Source organism: Macaca fascicularis, chromosome 14, assembly GCF_037993035.2.
Source record: "Macaca fascicularis isolate 582-1 chromosome 14, T2T-MFA8v1.1".
Classification (NCBI taxonomy): domain Eukaryota; kingdom Metazoa; phylum Chordata; class Mammalia; order Primates; family Cercopithecidae; genus Macaca; species Macaca fascicularis.
The window spans coordinates 15150051-15173076 of record NC_088388.1 but is presented as its reverse complement, the minus strand read 5'-3'; the positions used below and the strand labels follow the sequence as shown (position 1 = coordinate 15173076).

Below are 23026 nucleotides of genomic sequence, written 5' to 3'. Positions count from 1 at the left end.
CTCATCCCTATACTTTTAGTCCATTTTTTCTTCCTCATAACACCCCAACTCCTTTTTTGCTCTTTCTTTTCCTCCTCAAATCACATCTCTGCATTGTCTTGCTATGTGGCCATCCTATGATCTCCAGTGAACTCCAAAGGGCAAAATGCCCATAATAAAACAGCAATTTCAATCACAATCCAGTCCAAAAGTATTTGCCAAAAGTATTTGCGGTTAGCACCAAACTCTCCATCTATTTTGCCACTGCAAACAGTGAGCCCATAGTTCCCCAAAACAATCATAGTTCCTCATGCTTCACTCTTGGCAGGGCTGAGGACAGGAGAGAAGTGAAAATAAAATCTTCCATTACTACCCTCAGTCTAACCAGTATACCCCACCACACACGGAGATGGCAGCCAAGTCTTCACTCCCTCAGAGTTTCTCCTCCAAGAAGCTCCTCACTCACCTAATTCTTCCATTGTCCTACATCCAAGATGCTCTTGTCTCACAGGCTGTGAGGAACAGCTTTGGCATGTGCTGAAGAAGAGGACCGCAAAGGAACTGGATGAGACAGCATAAGGCAGCCTCTATAACCCTTTTTGGTTCCTGTATTTGCTTAGCACTTCCTCTCTTTTGATTTGGTGAGCTTTTTTTTTTTTTTTTCTCTATAGGTTATACAGTTTTAAAAATGGAATTGACATAGAAAGGTAGATAGTGAGATTTGAGTTATGGTAGTGCATTGGCCAGGGTGATAAAGATTCAAAATTAATTTTGCAAAAACTGAGGACCTACTCTGTGCCAGGATTCATCTTGGATTCACGGGAATGGCAGACTTACACTTGCGTTTTTTCCAAGTGTAGGTACCCCACTCTAACTGAGCATCTACCTTTCTTTTTTTTTTCTTTCTGTGAAGCTGGGGAACCACAGAGGCATAGTCTCTTTCTTAAAATTTCCATCAGAGTTGACCAGCATCCATTTCATTTTGTTGTCTTTATTTATTCAGAAATTATGCTTATCTGCTTTCCTGCATGGATTATAAATCCTTAAAAGTAGGGCAGAAGTGGATTCATGCTTGGATTCTCAGGGCCTGGCTTACTTAGTGGTCCAAAAAGCAAACACCTATAGGGGGGTCACAAAGAAGGAAGCGAGGTTTGACACCGGATGTTAAACTGTGTGCATCTCAGTTAAGCATAATCCCTGTCTAGATACACTGCCTATAGCAATTTCTCTGGAAAGTGACACTGAGGTTAACTCTTCACTTTTTTTAACCACTGTGATTTATTCACCTTGAATGAAACATTTACAAAAGGCCTACTATAAAAAGGCAATATGTAAGGAACTGCAATTATGGCCCTGTGAAGTAGATTTCCCCCTCCCTTTTTACCAATGGTGAAATAGGTTCATGGAATAGCAACTTGCTATAATTAATTGGTAGCTTTGCTACTTACTATAATAGAAGACTTCAAAGTCTGCGATCTTTCCTCTACAACACAGTAGTCTTTTTAATTTTTTAAGAGACAAGCTCTCTGTCACCCAGGCTGGTGTGCAATGGTACTAGCATAGCTCAGTGTAACCTCCAACTGGAACTCCTGGACTCAGGCGATCTGCCCTTCTCAGTTTCGGGAGTAGCTAGGACCAGAGGTGCATGCCATCACGCCACCAAGTTGGCTTAAAAACTTTATTTTTATTTATTTTTGTTTTTTATTTTTTGTGTAGAGGGTGGTCTCCCTATGTTGCCCAGGCTGGTCTGGAAGTTGTGGGCTCAAGGGATCCTCCCACTTTGGCATCCAAAAGCGCTGGGATTCCGGGGGTGGACTACCACATCCAGCCCACATGGCTTTTTTTTTTTTTTTTTTAAAGGAACAATTCATTCTTCATTCCACTGTCTGTACATTTTTTTTGAAAGATTTCTCCTCTGTATTACTTTGAGCATCCATTGGATGTCAGCACTGTTCCTTCCAAAAGTCTGCTCACTGCAAACTCAATCTGAAAAAATTTCCATTGACACTATGCCAATCGATTGTTACAACTGAAAATGACATTAGCCCTATGAAAATGTAAAATACTCAGTAGAGAACATAAAACATTTGTCTAATATGAAGTGGTATCTGAGTCAAAGTACTGGAAGGAAAAATGTACTTCAGCACTTGTCTACAGTTTAACTGAATGATTAATGTGAAATTTAAAATTGAATCCCCAGATCTTGTTTCCAGCTTCTTTCTTCTGGGGCTTTTAGCCCTGGATGCTTTATTTTCCAGGGGTAAAGGGTGTTCTTGCAAATCGTTCCTTGATTGTTATGGATGAAAGGAAAAAAGAAATGCGAGAGGCCCACGGCATCACCAACTGCAACGGAAACTCCCTTTGATGAATCAGGAAGACAAATTAACGTCACACGCTAGTGTGCAGAAAAGTAACTTCTGATAAAGCTGCTATTGTATAAACCGCAGAAGCACATGGCTTCCGGCCGCAGAGCTTAAGAGACCCTTCAGCTTCTCAGTGTAGGTCACCAGAGTCTGGTCACGCTAACAACCCTTTCGCTTTCCTCCAGGTTGGGCACCGCAGCCAAGTTAAGCCACCGACGAAGGCTTCTTGGTGTCCCAACAAGGTCTAGTAGAAAACAACTTTATAATTCGTTTCACAGATTTTATTAAGAGCCAACTGAGGAGTGGGCCTTGTACTAGCGTTCCGAGGGCCAGATGACCCCACGGAACCACATTCATTCCCTGACCTCTAGGAGCTCACAGGTGAGTGACTCACACAGGGGAAGACGAGATCAATAATGTAGACATGAACGCTGGCTAGCCAGTTCCAGAGGAGGTGTCATCTGACCAAACCAAGGTAAGTCGGGGCAATTACGCAGACACCCCGAGAAAGGTACGCCAACGCCCAGATAAAAAGTAACAAAAAATAGGAAAAACCCTCCCATCAGACCAGCAATTGGCTCAACGTTTGAGCCCGGATGTACGGCACGCGTTTCCCGACCTAACCCGGAAACACTGCCTCCCGAAAAAAAAGTAAAAGCTAGGCTGCGGAAAGTAAACTACCTTTCCCGTCGTGAATCAGTCAGAACCTCCCAGCATCCTCTCTGTCTCTGGTTTCCCATCTATTTTTTCTAAAGCCTAGGCGAAATAAGACTTCATCTCCCAGAATGCCCTTGGTTAAGTTAACGGTGCACATGCGCCAGGAGGCGGGCCCTCGTTGACCCACAACCCCGCCTCCGTTTTGCCGCCGCCATTTTTTCAGAGACTTTCATCCGGCAACCGACGGGGCTTTTTTTCTTAAAGGAGAAGCGACAGCTCAAAATACTACCCCCTTCTCCGCGCAAGATCTGGCGGCGCTGGGGACAGAAAGGCCAAAGACAGGAAAGTGGGGTAGGGTGGAGGAGGAAGAACGCCCAGGCTACCTCTGCGGCCTAAAGAAGAATAGAAAGAGCCCTTGCGGCATCAGTGGCTCCTTAGGGAGGCAGGTGCGCGCGCAGCCAGTCTAGGGTGCGCGTGAAGCGGGGAAAGAGGTGCGATTTCTTTTCACCCGCCTCCCTCGCGAGACCTGCCCCTTCGTACTGCCCCTAGCGCGCATTGAACTCTGGAGGGGGGGAAAAGGTCACTTTGGGATTGTCGCGAGACAGCCGTTTAACGGTGAGAACGGGTGCGCGGGGAAGGAAACCTCGCGCGCTCCCTTTTAGTCGTTTCCTGATTGGCTGAAGGAAGGGGTGGGGGAGGGAACCTGGAACGTCGCTGCGTGTAAGACCGCGAGGGGCGGGGTGAGGAAGACTGTCCTCCTCTCCGATTGGCCCGCTGAGCGTCTGTGGCGGGCGCGCGCGCGCCGCCAGCGGTAGCAAACCTTGAGTGGCAGGGGGTGGGGGGGGCGCCCTCGGAGCCGGGCGGAGGGGAGGGGGGAAAGAGGAGCGCAGGGTGAGAGTGAGCCGCAGGCTTCTGGAGGCGAGGGGGCGGGGGGAGCAGCGCCGAGGCCGCCGCCTCCGCCTCCGCCGCCTGGGACTAGGGGGTGGGGGACGGACAAGCCCCGATGCCGGGGGAGACGGAAGAGCCGAGACCCCCGGAGCAGCAGGACCAGGAAGGGGGAGAGGCGGCCAAGGCGGCTCCGGAGGAGCCCCAACAACGGCCCCCTGAGGCGGCCGCGGCGGCGCCTGCAGGGACCACTAGCAGCCGCGTGCTGAGGGGAGGTCGGGATCGTGGCCGGGCCGCTGCGGCCGCCGCCGCCGCCGCCGCTGCAGCTGTGTCCCGCCGGAGGAAGGCCGAGTATCCCCGCCGGCGGAGGAGCAGCCCCAGCGCCAGGCCTCCCGACGTCCCCGGGCAGCAGCCCCAGGCCGCGAAGTCCCCGTCTCCAGTTCAGGGCAAGAAGAGTCCGCGACTCCTGTGAGTAACAGTCTTTCAGGCGGTGGGAAAGACCCCCCTCTGTCCGTACGCAACCCTCTCGGCTCCCGTAGCGCCTGCTCCACGTGACATCCTGCTTGCTCTGCCCCCTGCCGGCTCCGCACGCCAGATGTCACACCGTTTCCCCGGGAGCCTCCCTGCCTCCTGTCTGCGCCACCCTCCCTTCTCTCTCGTACCCTCGCCTGTCGGGCTACTTTCCCACTCCCCGAAATCATCTTTTGACACACCCCTGCACTAGCTAGTGATCCACCTCCTCCCTGCCACCCGCAGGCTCATCCCTCTCTCTGGCATCCGCACCCCCTTTGTCAACCTATCCCTTTCCTTTAGGCGACTCTCCAGTATTACATCACATGCCCTTTAGGGAATCCACAGCCCGATTATAGCCTTCATAAATGTGTTCGCCCCCCTCTTCGCGTTAGCTAAAGAGCCAGCTGTGCTAGTATGTTTATGTAGCTTTTTTTTTTTTTTTTTTTCACTTTTCTGAATTTTCACACCACTTCTCATTCTTTTGAGAAATCTGCCAGTTACTATGGTCAGGGTAAAAACCCACTGCTACGATTTTTAATATGGAGTCTTTCATATAAAATTATATGAGCATTCTTTAATGTTTGTTTTTACTAAGTAGCATATGTTTTATTTTTGTGTTTTATATTTTTAAATGTAGGACCTTCATCCTTAAAATTAGAATCATCTGAGAGGAATTACCTAGAAGTAGTAGAGGAAACATGAACAGGTGGCCAGAAGCATTGTTTTAAATTGTTCGTCAAAATAATACTCATGTGTTAACACTGAAGCACACAAGTTTGTAAATTCTAGAAATTAATCACATTAGTCAATTCATGACTGAAAACATCGTTAGTGACCTTTGACTTTTGAATGAAAACAAATTAGTAAAAACAGAGAAAATTGAAGTGAGGGGGAGTCAGTTTTAAGTGTTCCCTTTCCTCCAGTAGAGATAGTGGCAAGGTTTGACTTACAGCAGACCTAATAGATTTAAAACTTGAAACAGACTTTGTCCAAAATTAAGTTTAGCCTGTGTCTTGGCATGCTTGCCTTAGAAGCCTCTCAGAGGAATAAAATTCAGAGATAATCATATTGTGGTATTAGATATGCTTTCAAATTTTTGAATGTCAGCTAAGTTAACATAATTTAGAGAATTTATTGTAAGAACTGCAGTTCTGTCGACAGCAAAAATCTGTACTTACAGATTCAGCTGCAATTAGAATTCTAATTGCTGTAGATGCATTTCATATAAAAATTTTATAGTTCTATATTGTTTAATGTCATACATTTGAAAAGATACATGTATATCATTGACCTCATTTGGATCTGAATTCCTTGGGCAAATCCTTAACCTACCCATGCGTTAGTTTCCTCACCTATAGACGGTAATCTCTATCACCTGAGTTTGTGAGAATTAAATACAGCATGTGAAGCGCTAGACAGAATGCCTGTTACATAATAAATACTAAGTGCAAGTTGCCGTTTTCAGTAATGGTGGGATGGTAGAGCCATGAGTGGTCTGTAGTGCTGTTTTTCATGTAAATTATGCAAAATATGATTTTTTCACTTTTTAATACGTAGAGAAGGTAATATAATATTTTAAAAATTTCCTTTTATTCTCACCTACCACTTGAAAGTTAAAGTTAAATATACCTATATCTCTTAAGATAACTATGTCTAAAACGGTACCTGCTGTTTGATTTTTTTTTTTTTTTTTTTTTTTGAGACGGAGTTTTTGCTCTGTTGTCCAGGGTGGAGCGGTGGCACGATGATCTCTGCTCACTGCAACCTCCGCCTCCTGGCTTCAAGCGATTCTTCTGCCTCAGCATCCCGAGTAGCTGGCATTACAGGCTCCCGCCACCAATCCCAGCTAAATTTTGTAATTTTAGTAGAGACAAGGTTTCACCATGTTGGCCAGGTTGGTCTCCAACTCTTGAACTCAGGTGGTCTACCCGCCTCAGCCTCCCAAAGTGCTAGGATTATAGGCGTGAGCCACTGCGCCCGGCCTGCTGTTTAATTTTTGAAGGAAAATAAACAATTTTTATCTAAAATAGTAATTTTACCTGCTGTTATGATTTATTTTTGCCCTAACTCTTGGCAACAAAGTACTAGTGGTGCTTTAATTCCATATAAATGTTACTGTTGTATATGGATGAAGATGACTTAATTAAATTCCTTCCTTTTTTCTGCACAATGTTCCTTGTGGGGAGGGAGAAATAAGTCTGAATTCTTGGTGCCACCCTCCCACCCCTGGCCATCCAATATAATAAAAGATAGTAGTGACAATGGTATTCTTCTTTCAGCCCACACATTATCTCTTGACTGTGTTTTTGATCAGGTTAAGCAAATTTTCATCACAATAGAGTTTTTGTTACACATTTTTACCTTATTCCATAATCTGGAAATCAAAGGAATGCTAAAGCATTTTAGCTTGGCAAACTTGTTTGATCAGTAACTGGGCCTGGTAGTATGCTGAACTAGGTGGTAGAAAGTAAAATGACACATGGCCCTCATCTTCAAGGACCTTGGGGTGTAAGGGAAAGATGCGTTGATTGGTGGAGATATGTCACATGTGTGTATGGTATACAGATTTTCAGTCATAAAATACATTTTAAGACTTAGTTTTTTTCTACATAATTTAATCCTTTAAGATATTTCAAGAGGTTTTGAGTTCAAACCCTGGTCTAGTATCTTTTGACTTTGAATCATTTCTATTTTCCAAATGACATTTTGACAATTTTAAAAAGAAAGGTTTATTCTGTATTACTTGTTTGCTCTAGTCCTTTTTCCACATCCCAGCATTTCCCTCTATACAATCTTAGTAAACAGCTGTTGAACCTAATTTGATTCTCTTAATTAAAGTGATAGTAAAGTATACCATAGTTTAAAAGGTCAAGAAATAGATAGATTTGGATTAGTTGAAACCTCTGTTCCCATTGGAAGACAAAATAATAGAGTGGATAAAGCATTGGACTTTAGTCAGAAAGTTTTATGTTCCAGCTTTGTATTACGCAGTAAGTGGCCTTGAGCAAGTCACTTAACCTCTTTAGATCTGCTTCATTTATAATTGATATTTTATAGATTTGTGAGATGAGCTTTATAGTTCCATATTTAGCTTACAGTTTTTATCATCTGATGTTTTTAACTTCTTTTCACAATGAAATATTTAGGAGTTATTGGGAAGAGGAAATATTTGTGGATTAAGGGGAAATAAAAATTTTTCATTATATGTGCTCAAGAGAAAGGCGCAGAGTTAAATGCTAGAATCATGATAAATTGAAGCATAGAAAGATAGTAGGAAAAATAAACCAAATTTGAAGAAAGTTTATGTATCCATACTAAGAGTAAGACTGATCATTTGCTGTATGTTAGCCAGTAAATTGCAGTTATTTCAAGTGCACGTTTATATACTCTCTTTAATTTTTGAAATAAATACACTCCACAAAATATCTAGTAGCATTAGTATAGTAGTTTTTGCCTAAGATTTTTTTCTGATTCATCCATGTGTTCTGTTAATAGGGAATGAAATTGTCAAATTAAGACTAGGTTAAAATATATAAGGCTTCTTTTCATTCTTACATATAGTAGCCGTTTGTTTATCCTGTACATTTCAGAACTCAAAACTTTAGGGACAAATACTTTTTAAAAATTCTAACTTCACTGTGGAGTAACCATATTAGTTAATACTGAGTATTTTTAGATATCTTCCTTCAGATTCCGATTAAGGAAAGTATTTTCTGGTATATGAAATTCCATTTTTGGTGTATTTTCTTGGTAAAATTAAAACAGTAATAAACCTTTAGGTGACGTTTCTTGCTGTTTCCCTTTTAAAGGTCATGGATAGTGAGGATGAAGTAATATTCTGAATTGAAAAAACTTACAGTTCTTTGGAGAAGCCTTCAGCTGTACGAGACTGAAATCCTGAGTGATCAGGATCTTAATCAATATGATGATAGAAACATTGAACCAACTTTAAAGGTTTTTGGGGAAATTTGTTATATAATTTCTCAAAAATTTAGCAATTATTTTTACAGTTTTTATTTAAAGATAGGATGATTAGCAGTTATGGTGTGTTAATTGGGACATTGGTAATGTGATTTAAAATAAAATTATAATACCAGTCTTTTAAAAAAAGTATGGAATAAACAATGATAACTATTATTTCTAAGTAGAATAGATTTTTGTGTTTTTATTTATTTATAACGTTGTAACATAATAGAGTTTTTACTATATATAGGGAGTCTTCACTGTATTTTGGGAGGAGCAACAACAAAAAAACTTTGTACTGTTCAGAGATACTCTGTGGTATCTATATGATAAACGTTCAGAGCCTGTTGACTTTTAAATTTTAGTAGTAAGTATAGGAAGTTCATTATACTGTCCTCACCAGTTATGTATGAGAGAAATTTTTCTGAATTAAAAACCTGGGGATATATCTGATTTTTGGTGTTTTTTGGGATTTTTAGAAAGTCTTCAGGCTGTAACAATTTTTAAGTTCTTTACTGTTGCTTTTTAATTTGTAAAGAGCAAGTTACATTTACTTGTGAGGTCCATCTATTATTGCCTTTTCACAAGTACATTTTGATTTGGTTTTAACAAACAATTTTGGGTCTTTTTAACAGTTCATTAAGTTTTTATTATGAAAATTATTAAATATACACAAAATAGGGAAAATAGTATAATGAAACCGCAGTATTGATCACCTCGCTGAGATTTTGCTATGCTTACTATGTCTGTCCTCCCTGTTTTGGCAGAAGTACTTTAGAACACATCCAAAACATTTTCATTTCATCTCTAGTTAGTACATTTATATAAAATGAAAACATTTTCTTATATAATCACAATATAACAAAATGAGTAATATTTTCTTTGTATCAATATCTTAGTTAAAAACAGCTGTTTTGAATGATATTCTAGCTCTATGCTGTCAGTTGTGGTAGCCACATGTGGCTATTTAAATTTACATTAATCAAAGTTAAAAATTCAGTTTCACAATTACTGAATGTTTCAAGTGCTCAGTAGCCACATGCGACTGCCATATTGGACAGTGCATATATGTTTCCATCACTGCTGAAGATTCTATTGGACAACACTGGTCTAGATGCTTTCTTTATCACTCTGCAGGTGAACCTGAAAGAGATAAATATTTATATTTTCAGAAAATGTGCTAGATTGTTCATTAATGTTTGATTCTTATTTCTTTCAGATGCATAGAAAAAGTAACAACTGATAAAGGTAAGACTTGGTCATCCTTATCTCTAATGTACATTACATTGATTATCTTACAATCTGTTAGAAAGCCTCATCATTCAAATTGTTCCCCATTTAAAAGTAATTTTTATTTGGTAAAAAATTACTGGAGTTGTTAGAATAGAATCTATTTAGATGACAGCAGGTTTGGATAATAGAGTATTTCAGCATTATTTAGAAACCTAATAATGGCAAATCAAATTGTTTGATGGTAATTTATAGTAATTTTTTTAGCCTTTTATTTTTAAATGAAGTAACAGACTGGAATGATACACAGGATACAGAATGAAGTGAAGGCGAAAATCTTTATGCTAGTGGAGATACAGATTAAAATTAAAGGGTGAAGAATGCTTTGTGTTAAAAGAATTCAGCCTGGTGAATAATTAAATTAGGTCAATATTAGGTCATTTTCCTTTAAATTTGAGTGTTCGCACACCAGATGTATGTATTAAATATAGTTTTCTGTTTTCCTGGATTATGACAGGAAGCTAATGTTCACTTTTTCAATACCTTTTAAAATACTTTATTCTGGCTTTACAGATTAGGTTATTAAAATTTCCCTAACATGTTGGACCAGTTGCTTATTCGTTTCATTTTTTTTTTTCTAGTTTTTGGCTGTGTTCCTTGATGTTAAATTCAAACACACAGCATTCTCCTTAAAACTGGAACAAATATACTTTTAGGCACATTTAATTTATTGTGTGTGACCTTGACCTAGTCTTAACAGCCATTTTCCAAACTCCTGGAATCCACCTAGGATCTGAGAGTCGATTAGTTTTTAAGGTCTACTTATAGCCTGCTTCTATTTCTATAAAAGAATATATGTATATGCATTTTATATATCAGTGTATGTATTACATGTACATGAGAATCTTAAGGTTTTTCTGTTCTTGATAAAGAATTCTTCGAGAACATACAAGGCAAGTTTAAAGCCTGGATTTTGTGCCATATGGAAGAATGACAGTGTAATTAAGAACCAATAACTTGAGTTGGTGGTGGCTGCTTTGTAAATAATTAGATTTCAATGCTGAGGTTTCTTGTTTCTCTGAATTTTGGAATCTGAGGCTAATATTTCATAGTATACCAGGCAGAAGTTTTTCATACCTGTCATTTTTTTTTTTATGTAGAAACCTTTGCATGATTATTTTGTCTAACAAGTTTTTTGTTCCTGTTGTTGTTACTTAGAAAATAAGTTATGTCTGCCAAAAATGGAAGGTCTCACATTTCTTATTCAGACATCAATTTGGAGATTTTATGATGTGGAGAAAATGTAGACAGGTAACAAGTCTAGAGCATTCTGATTAAAACGAAAAGCAACCTGCCTTTGTCAGAGCTGAAATTACCTTACATGTCCAGAGAAATCACTATGGGTTGCCTTGAGGTGAACTTGAAGAAAGGTGGAAATTTGGAGCCCCTTTTGGAGAGAAAAGTAGATGACCTTTGGGTAGACTTTTTTTGTTTGTTAAGTAGCCACAGGGTTTAGCCAGGCTGGTTTCGAACTGCTGGCCTCAAGTGATCCACCTGCCTCGTGTGTAGATGTCTTAAACTAGAAGTTGGCGTATTGGCATGTTTTGTGGTTGTGCAGCTGTGGAGAGATTAAAACTACATTCTGGATAATTTGATCCGAAGATCAATCCCACTTTAATCTACTGTTTAAAGGCCCTGGTTCTAGATATTCTCAAATGTCAATCTTCATATCTATTAGTTTACCTATTAAGGTAGCTGTTCAACTGTATGAACAGTAGATAGGTATATAAGAACTATAACGTTCATACAAGATGTATGAATAAAGAAATGGAGGCTTGGGTAGTCGCTTTTTACTGTTGTGTTTCATGTTTAGAATTCACCTTAATTACTTTTCTTCTGGTCATTTAACTTCTCAGTTATTCTGTTACTCTGAAATAGTCCTTATGTTCAGTCTGCTAAATTTTAACTGAAATAACTCATGTTGATATCAGAAGTTAAAGGTTTTTCAAAACTTTAAACAGGTTTTACTTTTTAGAGGTAAGACTGGCCCTCTGTTGTATTAATGCTGAAAAGATGTCTTCAAGATTGTTTTTACTCTTACTTGCTCAAACCATCTAGAAATTGTATGCCTTCTTTGCGTTGAAGAGAAGAACCTTTGACATACACATAAACAATATTGCACACACAGAGTAGGCAACTTTCCATGTTTTTTAAATTAAGTTGCAAAGTGTTACTTTCATTTTTTTCAAACTGAAATAATAAAGAAACCTGTTTTTGCTACCCTTTTTTAGCTGTGATTGGTATATAAAACAAATGGAAAGCTACTATGCTAAAATAGTGTTAATTCATTCAACAAGTAATTGTTGAGCATCCACTATGTGTCTGGCACTATTCTAGGCACTGGATTGTATTGGTAATCAAATAAATCAAGAAGTCAAAACAGTGTAATAATGTTTGGTGAAGTTGGAGTTGGGAAAGCTGAGTTTAGATGAAATGATAAGGGAAGACCTTTTGGTGGAGGTGACACTTGAGATTACACCTGAATATATGCAGATAGTTAATTTGGACAAGGAACATTCCACACAGAAGTTAAAAAGGATAAAATGTTTCAAACTTGAAAGCTTAGTTTACCGCTGGGAGAGAATTATCTTCATCATTGTGGAGTTTCCAAGAGTGTTAGCAGAAATCTTAAGGGATGGAGACCTAGTTCCTTTTTAACTTGGCTTTATGTTTTCATTGTTTCTCTGTTTAGAACCAGTGTTGTACTTATGATTATAAAGTAAAAGAATGGTTTACCTACATGTAATTTTTAGTTATCCCGGTGTGCATTTTAATTTATTTCACTTTCTAACCTCTAACTAGATAAGTTTTGAAGGCTAATTGTTTTTTCTCCCATCTGTTAGGTCCTTAGTGATGAATAATAGTTAAAACTGCCTATCAAGATAAAATATAAAAATGAAGACTGGAATACCTTAATGTTTATTAAAGTATGTTTTAAGTGGTTAATGGAATGATAATAAACACTGTAGAATCAAGTAGATGTGGGCAGTGCTTGAGTTATTAATGATAGGTTATTTATTGCAGAACTTTTCAGAAACTTCGATTTTTGAGTAATGTGTAGTGTAAATACCAAAATTTTGCAGCGATTACCTAACCTATTTGACTTATAAGACCCCCTTTTTAAACAACATTTTGTAAAACTGGAGTTTACAGAAACCATACTTGGAAACACTGCATGCTTGAAAATTTGATTATGTAAAATTCTGAATCTCAACCTTTTATTCAAAAGCATTTTACTCTCTTCAGTGCTGTTATGAAATAGTGATGTTTGACAGTGGTTACTGTGTGTCTCTGACTTGTGGAGTCAGGAAAAAAAAAGTCAGTCATCAAATTCATGACAGATCTCAGCATTTAGATTATTTGGAGCTTAATTGTTAAGTATTTACATTATCTAGTTTATCATAATCAGCATACTATCTAATTATTACTAAAGTATTAGTTTATTGTCATTATTTTTCCTCCTGTCTGGATGACATCCTCAGCTTTTTTCTTATGTTGATACAGTCTAATTTATAGCTGCATTTTATTAAATTAGAATTAATTTGTTATTAACGGTTTTCATAGATTTCAACAGAGTTTTATTTTTCTTGTATTGAAATATCTTTGATTATCTTATCCTCTCAAATCAGTCTCTTGTATCCCATTCATCTTGGCCTCATGTCAACTTGCAACCTCAACGTAACATTGACTGTTTCTACTTCCTTCACAGATGCATCTCTTTTATAGTATACTTTTTTGTTGGTTTTTCTTCCTTTCTAGTATATTTAAAGAATATTTTTATTATTTCTAAAAATACAGAAGACACATTTTCATGCTTTTTTTTCCCATTCCAGTGAGAAAAATCTTAACTTTTGTAATTCTTACCATTTGAGTTTGTATACAAAAGGAAGAATCGAGAAGATACTGGGGAGAAGATACCGGGAACATCGTTTTCACAATGCTCTCTTGAAAGATTTCGAATCTCCTTGCTAATGACCGAGTTTTCCTAGTCAAAATAAAACCTTGTAGGTTTTGAATAGAAAAGAGTTCTGAAAGGAAAATCCGTAGGTGAGAAAGGGCGTGTATAAGCCCAGTCTTAACACTCAGATAGGCTTTTAAGGGTTTTTTTGTTTGTTTTTGAGACAGGGTCTCACTTTATTGCCCAGGCTGGAGTGCAATGGTGTGATCATGGTTCACTGCAGTGGTAATCTCCTGGGCTCAAGCCATCCTCCTGCCTCAGCCTCCCAAGTAGCTGGGACCACAGAAGTGTGCCACCATTTCCAGCTAATTGCTGTTGATTTTTTTTGTAGAGACAGGGTCTCACTGTGTTGCCTAGGCTGGTCTGGAACTCCTGGGCTCAAGCAGTCCTCTTGCCTTGGCCTCCCAAAGTGCTGAAATTTATAGGCATGAGCCACTACACCCAGCCTGTTAGTTTTAACTGAAATATTCTCCTTTACCAATTAAATGATACTGCTCTAAATTTAAATGTAAGTTAAAAACAGTAACAACAACAAAAGCCTCTTTCCCTGGCTTCTCTTAATACTATTGAGATTGCCTAATATTTCAAAGCAAACTTTAATTATTTGTGGAAAACAAAGTGCACGTAATGATAAAAATACACAGAGTAGTTCAGTTAGGTTTCAGAAACTCAAGTTTCTGACAATATTATAATGTTGAAGCCTCAAAGGCTAAATACATTAGATAGGCATTTTTGTTTGTCCTTCCTTCCTAATCTTTTATCTTAAGGTAGCAGTAACTATTATTTTTCTTAGTATGAGAATAATTTACTCAGACATCTTGTTCCATGTTGGGTGTGGCCCAGATCCTTTAATCCGTATTTCCAGTTCAGACATCCAGACCTCCTTTGGTTCTTTTCTATTATTAATTTCCTACAAATAAAGATATATGTCACTTACCATATATGTGAATTGCAATGCAGGCTGAAAAAGCCTTGATCATCAGCTTATTTCAGTTACGGGATTACCTATCAGGTAAATGAGTCTTAACTTTATAATAATTTGCCTGTTACAATTCAACTTATTGCCATCTTCGACACAGTTATAAGTTTATTCTGTTATATATATTATTTTACATTGAGATCCCTTTTCCTGCCAAGACTACTTGAGAGTTAAAGCAGAATGCCCTGATAGAAGAAAATTGAAGCAGAGGAAACTTAAAATCCTTAGTTTCCTATGGGGAAACCCATATTCAGCCTGTACAAATCCAAAACCTTTAAGAGAGACTTATCTGTACATGAGGGCATAACTTACCCTCATTTTGAGATGAGCCTTAGTGGATAATAATCTCTGACAAAAAGGAATTGCCCCCTGACTCTTAAGTTCAGGAAGGAAGAAGTTCCTCTGAATTAAAACCAGGCAGAATAATCTAATGCTATCCGGGCAAAGGCTTCTTTAGCTTCATAACAAAACCGTCTAAAAACTTAATGGCTTAAAACACAGCAATTTATTACTTACTGGTTGGACCATTACCCCCTCGTCATTGGTCATTCAGTTCAGACTTGTTTTATATTATGGTGGTTGCAGCGCAGTGTTCCAAAATCCTGAAGACAGTAACTGCAAGGTGTCTTGAAACCACCCCCACAGTATAATCAATCAGTTGTGTTTCTGTATATCAGCAACAAAAAATAGAAAATTGAAATCATAAAATCAAAAAATAAAATTTATATTAGTATTTACAACTCTATAAACAAGATATACTGCTCCATTTACTTAGGTCTTTAATTTCACTCAGCAATGTTTTGCGCTTTTCAGTGTATAGGTCTTTCAAATTTTTTATCCCATTTATCCCCCAGTATTTCATATTTTTTGATGCTGTTAGCTTAATCGGGATTCCCACTGTGTTTTAAGAGTGGGATTGATTCTTTAAGAAAGAAGAGGTGCCTAGATGGTTTGTGGATATCCAGCCATGGCTACTATATATTTATATTCTATTATTTAACCATTACCTAACTGCAGGACATTTGATATTTCTGAGTTTTTTTTCCCTGAGATTACAGGTGATTTTTAGAGAAATTCTATTAAAATGTTCCATATGTATATAGAAATGCACATATTTTAAGACATATACATGTACTCTTGTTTCTCCTCTCCCTTCTTCATTTTATATTATATTATTTTATAAGTGGGCAGATTTTTGAATATTCCCAGGGTGAGCCCAATCATGTAAGCATTACACAACTGAATAAAACATAATCGGTGTTTTGGAAACTCCTTTATGCTCCTTCAAGTCAGCCGTCCCCAAGTGTAACTACCATTTTGACTTTAAATAGCAGAAATTGGTTTTGCCAATTTTTGAATTTTACATAAGTGGAATAATACAGTAGGCACTGTATTTGTATCTGACTTATTTTGCTCTTCATTTGTGACAAGTGCTGTGTTTGTCATAGATGGTTTATTTTAGTTGCTGTGTAGTGTCCCATTGTGGGAATATAACCACAGTTTAACTGTTTTACTGTTGATGGATGTTTGGGCAGTTTTCTAGTCTTTATGACTAGTACTATGATGTGTATTTTTGAAATACAGTGTTATTGGGATTATAATTTACATACCATAAAATTCACCCATTTCAAATGTACAATTTAGGGATCTTGGTACATTTTGTGAATTGCACACCTATCATCACAATACAGTTTTAGAACTTTTTCTTCATCCTAATAATATCCTTCATGCCTGTTTATAGTTAATCCATTTTCTCACCCCCAACCCTAGGCAACCATTAATCTACTTTCTGTCTGTATAGATTTGTTTTTTTTTTGGACATTTTGTGTAAATGGACTCAGACATACAATTTGTGTTTGTATACAGGAAGCATTGCATGCAGGCAAGACAAATTTGTACCTAGAGTGTATTCCAGTAAGAACAAAGCACTTCCATCATGGAAGTGGTCCAATGTAGCGAACCTTGCATCAGGTGAGCTGGCTGATCACCCCAGTGATCCCATATCAGGGACTCGGTGTTGGTCTCTGCTGCTGGTACATTGGGCAATTAGCAGTGGCTATAGCCAGGTCAGCCTTGGTACAACTCACTCTGGGTTTGGTTTTCAGCAATCTCAGTTTTGCAGCTGTAGTAGGTAAGTATTGTTTTCAGGAAAGACACAGAAACTTTAAGGTCATTTTTGTGGTGCTTGAGCTGGGAATTTGAACCCCTGAGCACATCTTTTCTTTTCTTTTTTTTTTTTTTTTTTTTTTTTTTTTGAGACGGAATTTCACTCTTGCCCAGACTGGAGTGCAGCGATGTGATGTGATCTCGGCTCACTGCAGCCTCCACCCCCTGGGTTCAAGTGATTCTCCTGCCTCAGCCTCCTGATTAGCTGGGATTACAGGTGCGTGCCACCACACCTGCCTAATTTTTTGTATTTTTTTAATAGAGACGGAGTTTCGCCATGTTGTGTCCAGTCTGCATATCCTTTTCTTTATCCACTTTGTGTTTTCTAATTAGGAGCAGCCAGCTAATTTCATTATATCATTACTTTGACCAGAATGTTCTAAGGTATCAAATACATGATCTATAAAAGGAAGGAACTTCTGTCATTCATGACAACATGGGTGGAACCAGAAGACATTATGCTAAGTAAAATGAGCCAAGCACAGAAAGGTAATACTGTATGATCTCGCTTACATGTGTCATCTAAATAAGTATCTCATAGAAACGTAGTTACTGGAGGCTAGGGGGTAAGGAGGTGGAATGAGAAAAGGGGAGATGGAGATGAAAAGGTACATACAGACTTTCAGTTAAATTGGGAGGGTAGGTTTTAATGATCTATTGCATTGTGTATTAGTCCCTTTTGAGTTGCTAGAAAGGAATATGTGAGACCGAATGATTTGTAAAGAAAAGAGTTTTATCTGACTCGTGGTTCTGCAGGCTGTCCAGGCATTGTTCCAGCATCAGCTAGACTTCTGGTGAGGCCTCTGGAAGCTTTCGCTCATGGTGGAAGATGGAGGTGGAGCAGGTGTGTCATAGAGCCAGAGCGAGAGAGAGGGGAGGAGGGGCTAGGCTCTTTTAAACAACCAGGTCTCACATGAAGCCATAGAGAACTCACCTATTACCATAGGGATGGCACCAAGCCATTCATGAGGGATCCACCCGCATTATACAAACACCTCCCACATCCAATATTGGGGATCACATTTCAACATGAGATTTGGAGAGGACAAACATCCAAACTATATCACACTGCATGATGACCACAGTTAATAATAATGTATTACGTATTTCACAGTTGCTAAGTTGGTAAGTTGATACGTTCTATTGTTTTGAATGAAACTCTTATTAAGTTTTTCCATCTGTCCCCAGCAGCCACCAGATGCTCAGACAGAGAGCACCAGCAGGTGATGCAACTGCATGGGTCCCTTTATCAACACTGTGTACTTAGGCTACAATAAATTTATACGCAAATATTTTTCTCTGCTCTTTCCTTTTCTTAAACGTGTCCTCAACCTTAGTGCTACAATTGTATATGTCTTTCATACCCCAGAAAAAGCAATATGAACAGAACAAGGTTGTACTGTGGTTGTTTTTAATATATGCAGAACTGCTGCTGGAAGAGAGAAATCAATGAATAAGCCAGATATTGGGGATAGCCAAAAACAACACATTTCGTGAATATTGAAAATGATCCATTTTATATGAACCAAGCTAAATCTAGACGGTAATAGTTGTTTTTATGTGCTGACAATTCCCAATTTTATGTTTGTAGCCCACTCTGTCCTTTGAACTTAAGGCCTGTTGATGTTTTACTCAGCAATAATCTTAGACTTGGTCAAAGCAGAACATATATTCTCTCTAGTGTCTCTTCAAGAAACAAAAAACCCTGATTTTTTTGTTTTCATCATCAGTCCAATTGTTCAAGTCAGAAATCTAGAATCCCAAATCCTTGGCATCTCCCTCTATCCCTGTTAAGTCATTCTCTAGTCCTAGCTCTTCTGTTTCCTAAGTATTTCTTATATCTCTAATTCTTTCCATATTCAATGGTATTACCCTCTTTAAAGCCATAACTATCTGTTGCCTGGCCTATTGCAGGTTTTTAGCTGGTCACCTAGCATCTACTCTTGCCCCTACCTAGCTCATTGTCTAATCTGCAACGAACATGAACATTAAAAATGAAAATCTGATCATGTCACCTCTCTGTTTAAACTGTCTGTGGCTATTAGGATAAGATCCAAATTCCTGGAAGGCCCTTGTTAAACTTTTTCATGCCTCCTCAGCGTGATAAATGATGGGTTTTGTTATGTTTTCTCTGCTCCAGTCATATTTATCTTTTTTTCAGTTCTCAAGACATATACATGTACTCCTGTTTCTCTTTCCCCTTGTTTATCAGCTAGGTACCACTTACTTAGTCTTCAGAGTTCACCATATTTATTTAAACTTAAATGTTGAGCTAATTCTTAGCTATAGAGATCATTAAGTTAATGAGCACTAGTTTTAAGAGCTGTGCTTTCAGAGAAACCATCCTTTCACCTTCTCAAACTCATGTCTGCGCAAAGTCTTAATGATTTTAGGAAGAACTAACTCACCTAATGTCTATACTTTGAACGCTGATGACATTACTTTGTGATTCTATTTTTTTTTTTTTTTTTTTTGCTCCAAACTTTTAATATCTGCAGAAATTCTGTGAAAGCCTAATATTTTTTATCCTATCAGTGCACCAGTGACTGATGTCTGGCTTTGAAATCGGTAAGCCAGGAAAAATTATATGTAGATGGAGTAAACAGATAACTAGAATAAGAAAGAAAAATCTAGGTATTAATACACAGTGTTGATTTAAAAATGAGTAAACCGTTTTGGAATGTAAACGTTCTTAATTTCTTAAATACAATTTTAAAATCTCATTTGTTTTTTGGTTTTTAATCACAATAAAATTTCTCTTGTTCTGTTTTGAAACATAAGGAAATACAGCATGTGGCTTTAGGTTAAAAATTCACTCATGGAATAATTCTTATAGGTGTTTCACGTTAGTATATTATATAAATGGGGCCCTCTTTTGGCACTTGAGTCCAAGGCTGGGTGGAAATGAGCCAAATCTGGATTGAGCCCTTGCACTGGCACTTTCCTGTTCCTCGTTTATATGGTTAGGTGTGGTACAGTAGAAAGAATATAGACTTTGGACTTAGATATACCTGTGTTCAGTTCCCTCCACAACTTTTAATATGTGGGAAAGTCAGTTATTTGGTTTCTTCATCTGTGAAGATAAGAATAATAAATACTTGACAGGGTTATAACTGATTTTTGAGAAATGAAAAAATAAATATATTACCTGGCAGTTAATACTTAAGATTTGTTAGTTGCCCAGAAGAAATTTAAATACTTAGAGATTTGAAGACCTTTACATTTAGTATCTTCCCAGCTTATCAACTAACCACACCCTGTTTCTACAATAAAATAATAGCATTGATTATGTTAGAATGGCCCTTCTAACTTAAAGTATTCTTTCATGACAAAGTGGCTCTCATCTTTTGGAATTTGATGGTTTGACTTGCTATATTAGTTATCTCTGGCTGTAAGATTGAGATAAATCACATTTCATTGTTTGCTATCTAGAAGAAAACATTCCTGCCAGTAGTATCAATCTCTTTTTTTCTTTTTTTTGGTTTTGAGACGGAGTTGTACTCTGTTGCCCAGGCTGGAATGCAGTGGTGCGATCTCAACTCACTGCAACCTCTGCCTCCTGGGTTCAAGCAGTTATCTTTTCTTGGCCTCCTGAGTAGCTGGGACTGGTGTGCACCACCATGGGCCTGGCTAATGTTTGTGTTTTTAATAGAGACAGGGTTTCACCATGTTGGTGAGGCTGGTCTGAAACTCCTGACCTCAAGTGACCTAACCCACCTCCGCCTCCCAAAGTGCCGGGTATAGGCTTGAGCTAGCACGCCTGGCCTAGCATTAGTTTGTCTCAAGTCATAGTATAAACCACTCTTACTTCATACCTCCTTCTTTCAAGAATGTAGTTGGCCCTTGAACAACGTGGTAGGGTTGGGGCACCAACTCCCCCTCACAAACAAAAACCTGCATTTAACTTCCCAGAAACTTTACTAATAGCCTACTATTGACCAGAAGCTTTATCAATAACATAAAATCAACTAATTCATATTTTTTATGTGTATTATATCCTGTATTCTTACAGTAAAATAATCTAGATAAAATGTTATTTAAAAAACCATACGGAAGAGAATATATTTACTATTCATTAAGTGTAAGTGATCATTACAAGGTCTTCATCCTCTTCTTCACATTGAGTAAGCTAAGGAGGAGGAAGAAGAAGAGTCATTACTCTTATCTCAGGGGGTGACAGAGATAGAAGGAGTGGCAGGAACATTTACAGAAATACAATTTCTGCCTGACTTCTTTTTTGCATTTTCGTTTCTCTGCAAATGTTTCTACACTTTAACCATTTGCTTTAGTTTCAGGGCAGGTATCATAGAAGGGTTCCTGTCATAAAAGGAAGTCAGAAGCAGTCTTGAATAATTGGAACCTTTATAAGTTTTTAATGTTAGTTTGTTTTCCGGCATTGCTTCTTATATGTTGTCTTTTTCATCGTCTGGCACCTGATCAAAAGCACTCATCTTCATCATGTCATCTTGTTAATTCCTCTTGTATGGTGTCTGTTTGCACTTGAATTTATCCAAGATGCTTATTTTTAAACTCTTCACCATCACCAGCCCACCACCACCTTTTTTTTTGGCCATATTCACAATCTCTTTCATGATTTGCTTGATTGGCTCTGCTGTAAATCCTGTGAAGTCATGCACAACATCTGGACACAGTTTTCTCCAGCAGGGATTTTCTGTAACGATGACATCTTCAGTGGTGTAATCCTTCCTGACTTTCATGATGTTCTCTCTATTGGGATTTTCTTACATAAACAGTCCTTTTCCATAGAATATCATGTAATGAGACTTAAAGATTCTTATCACCCCTGATTGGGAAGGTGAATTAGAGACGTTGTATTTGGGGGTCAAGTAGACCACTTCAACACCTTTGATGTTAATTAAACTCATGAGGCAGCCAGGGGCATTGTCCAATATCAAAAGAACCGTAAAAGACAGTCCCTAACTGACAAGGTACTTCCTCACTTCAGGGGCAATACATCAGTGGAACCAATCTAGAAAATTAGTTCTTGTTTTCCTGGACTTTTTGTCGTATAACCAAAAGATTGTTGGTTTTTCTCTTCAAGGCTCAGGAGTTAGTAGCTTTATAGATGAGGGCAGCCCTGATCATAAACGTAACTGCTTTTACATAAAACAGTGGAGTTAGCCTATCTTTTCCTGCTTTAAATCCTGTTGCTTACTTCTCCTCCTTACTAATAAATGTCCTTTGTAGCATTTTTTTCCACACTGGGGTAGTTTGCGTTAAAAACTTAGGCAGATATCCTTCCTCACCTGTTTTCCTAACAGTGCCTGGGAACTTGTCTGCTGCCTGTTGGTCAGTAGAAGCTGTTTCTCCTATTAGCTTGACTTTTTTTTTTTTTTTTTTTTTTTGAGACAGTCTCGCTCTGTTGCCCAGACTGGAGTGCAGTGGCGCAATCTTGGCTTTCTGCAAGCTCCACCTCCTGGGTTCACACCATTCTCCTGCCTCAGCCTCTCCCGAGTAGCTGGGACTACAGGCGCCCATATCTTGACATTTTTAAAGCCAAGTCTCTTTATGAAATTATCAAACCATTCTTCGCTGGCATTAAATTCTTCACTTTTCTTTTGCTTTAAGTTGTCATATAATGACTTTACTTAGAGTCTGTAGGTGTGCCTTTCTTATAGCAATTCTGTACCCACATAAAAGCTGCATCTTGAATGTGAGATAGAAGTATTTTGCAAATATTGCAAGATTTTTGCACGTGCTACTGCAGGTGCAGCGATGGCTTCACAAATTTCCTTTTCTTCAGTACTTTTTATGTTGGATTCATTTATCTTAAAGTGGTGAGCAGCTGCAGCTACACACCTCAACCTTCTATGCTTATCAAGCAATTCAACTTTTTCTTGTAATACCATGATTTTTCTCTGCTTCTTGGAAGCACTTCCAGTATCACTAGTGGCAACTCTTCTGGGTCCCATAGTGTTATTCAAGGTTTCAGGTATTGCTCTAAACATAGTGAAAAATGAGTTAACTGAGAGAGATCCCTTTTACTGTGACAGTAAATTCACTCAGGTGGTGATGATTATCCTCACGACATTTTAAGCAGATACCTGAAACAGCTGAGCTTGCTGCAATAGCAACAGGAGATAACTATGAAATTATTATGTAGTGAGTTAATTTTATGCAGTTATTCAATACAACATCTTTACGTTTCTTTACATTTCTCTGGAATTTGGATGATGCCATGTGTAGTCTAAGACTTTGTGAGTGTAAGTTTTGTTGAATTTTAACTTTTTGTAATGTATTTGTGTATATTTT

At 38.2% G+C, this 23026-nt stretch overlaps 2 protein-coding genes across 4 annotated transcripts in view; one reads left to right on the top strand and one right to left on the bottom strand.

Annotated features, from left to right (window-relative positions):
• Positions 1-2881, bottom strand: part of LPXN (leupaxin) — a 48819-nt gene extending 45938 nt beyond the window's left edge. Inside the window, exon 1 of one of the 2 annotated variants that reach the window (XM_074013554.1) lies at positions 2737-2881. Coding sequence is in view for 1 of the 2 variants with exons in the window: in XM_005577792.4 (XP_005577849.3) it covers positions 446-458 (13 nt within the window). In the remaining variant the exon portion in view is untranslated. Of the gene's footprint in view, positions 1-445; positions 543-2736 lie in introns of those variants that run through there. The other variant, XM_005577792.4, reaches the window with a different exon arrangement.
• A 970-nt stretch (positions 2882-3851) lies between these two features.
• ZFP91 (ZFP91 zinc finger protein, atypical E3 ubiquitin ligase) overlaps positions 3852-23026 on the top strand; it is a 42791-nt gene continuing 23616 nt past the window's right edge. For both annotated transcript variants that reach the window (XM_005577791.5, XM_005577790.5), the window contains exons 1-2: positions 3852-4352; positions 9580-9608. In XM_005577791.5, the coding sequence (XP_005577848.1) occupies positions 4003-4352; positions 9580-9608 (379 nt within the window). In that variant the 5' untranslated portion in view covers positions 3852-4002. The remainder of the gene's footprint in view (positions 4353-9579; positions 9609-23026) is intronic.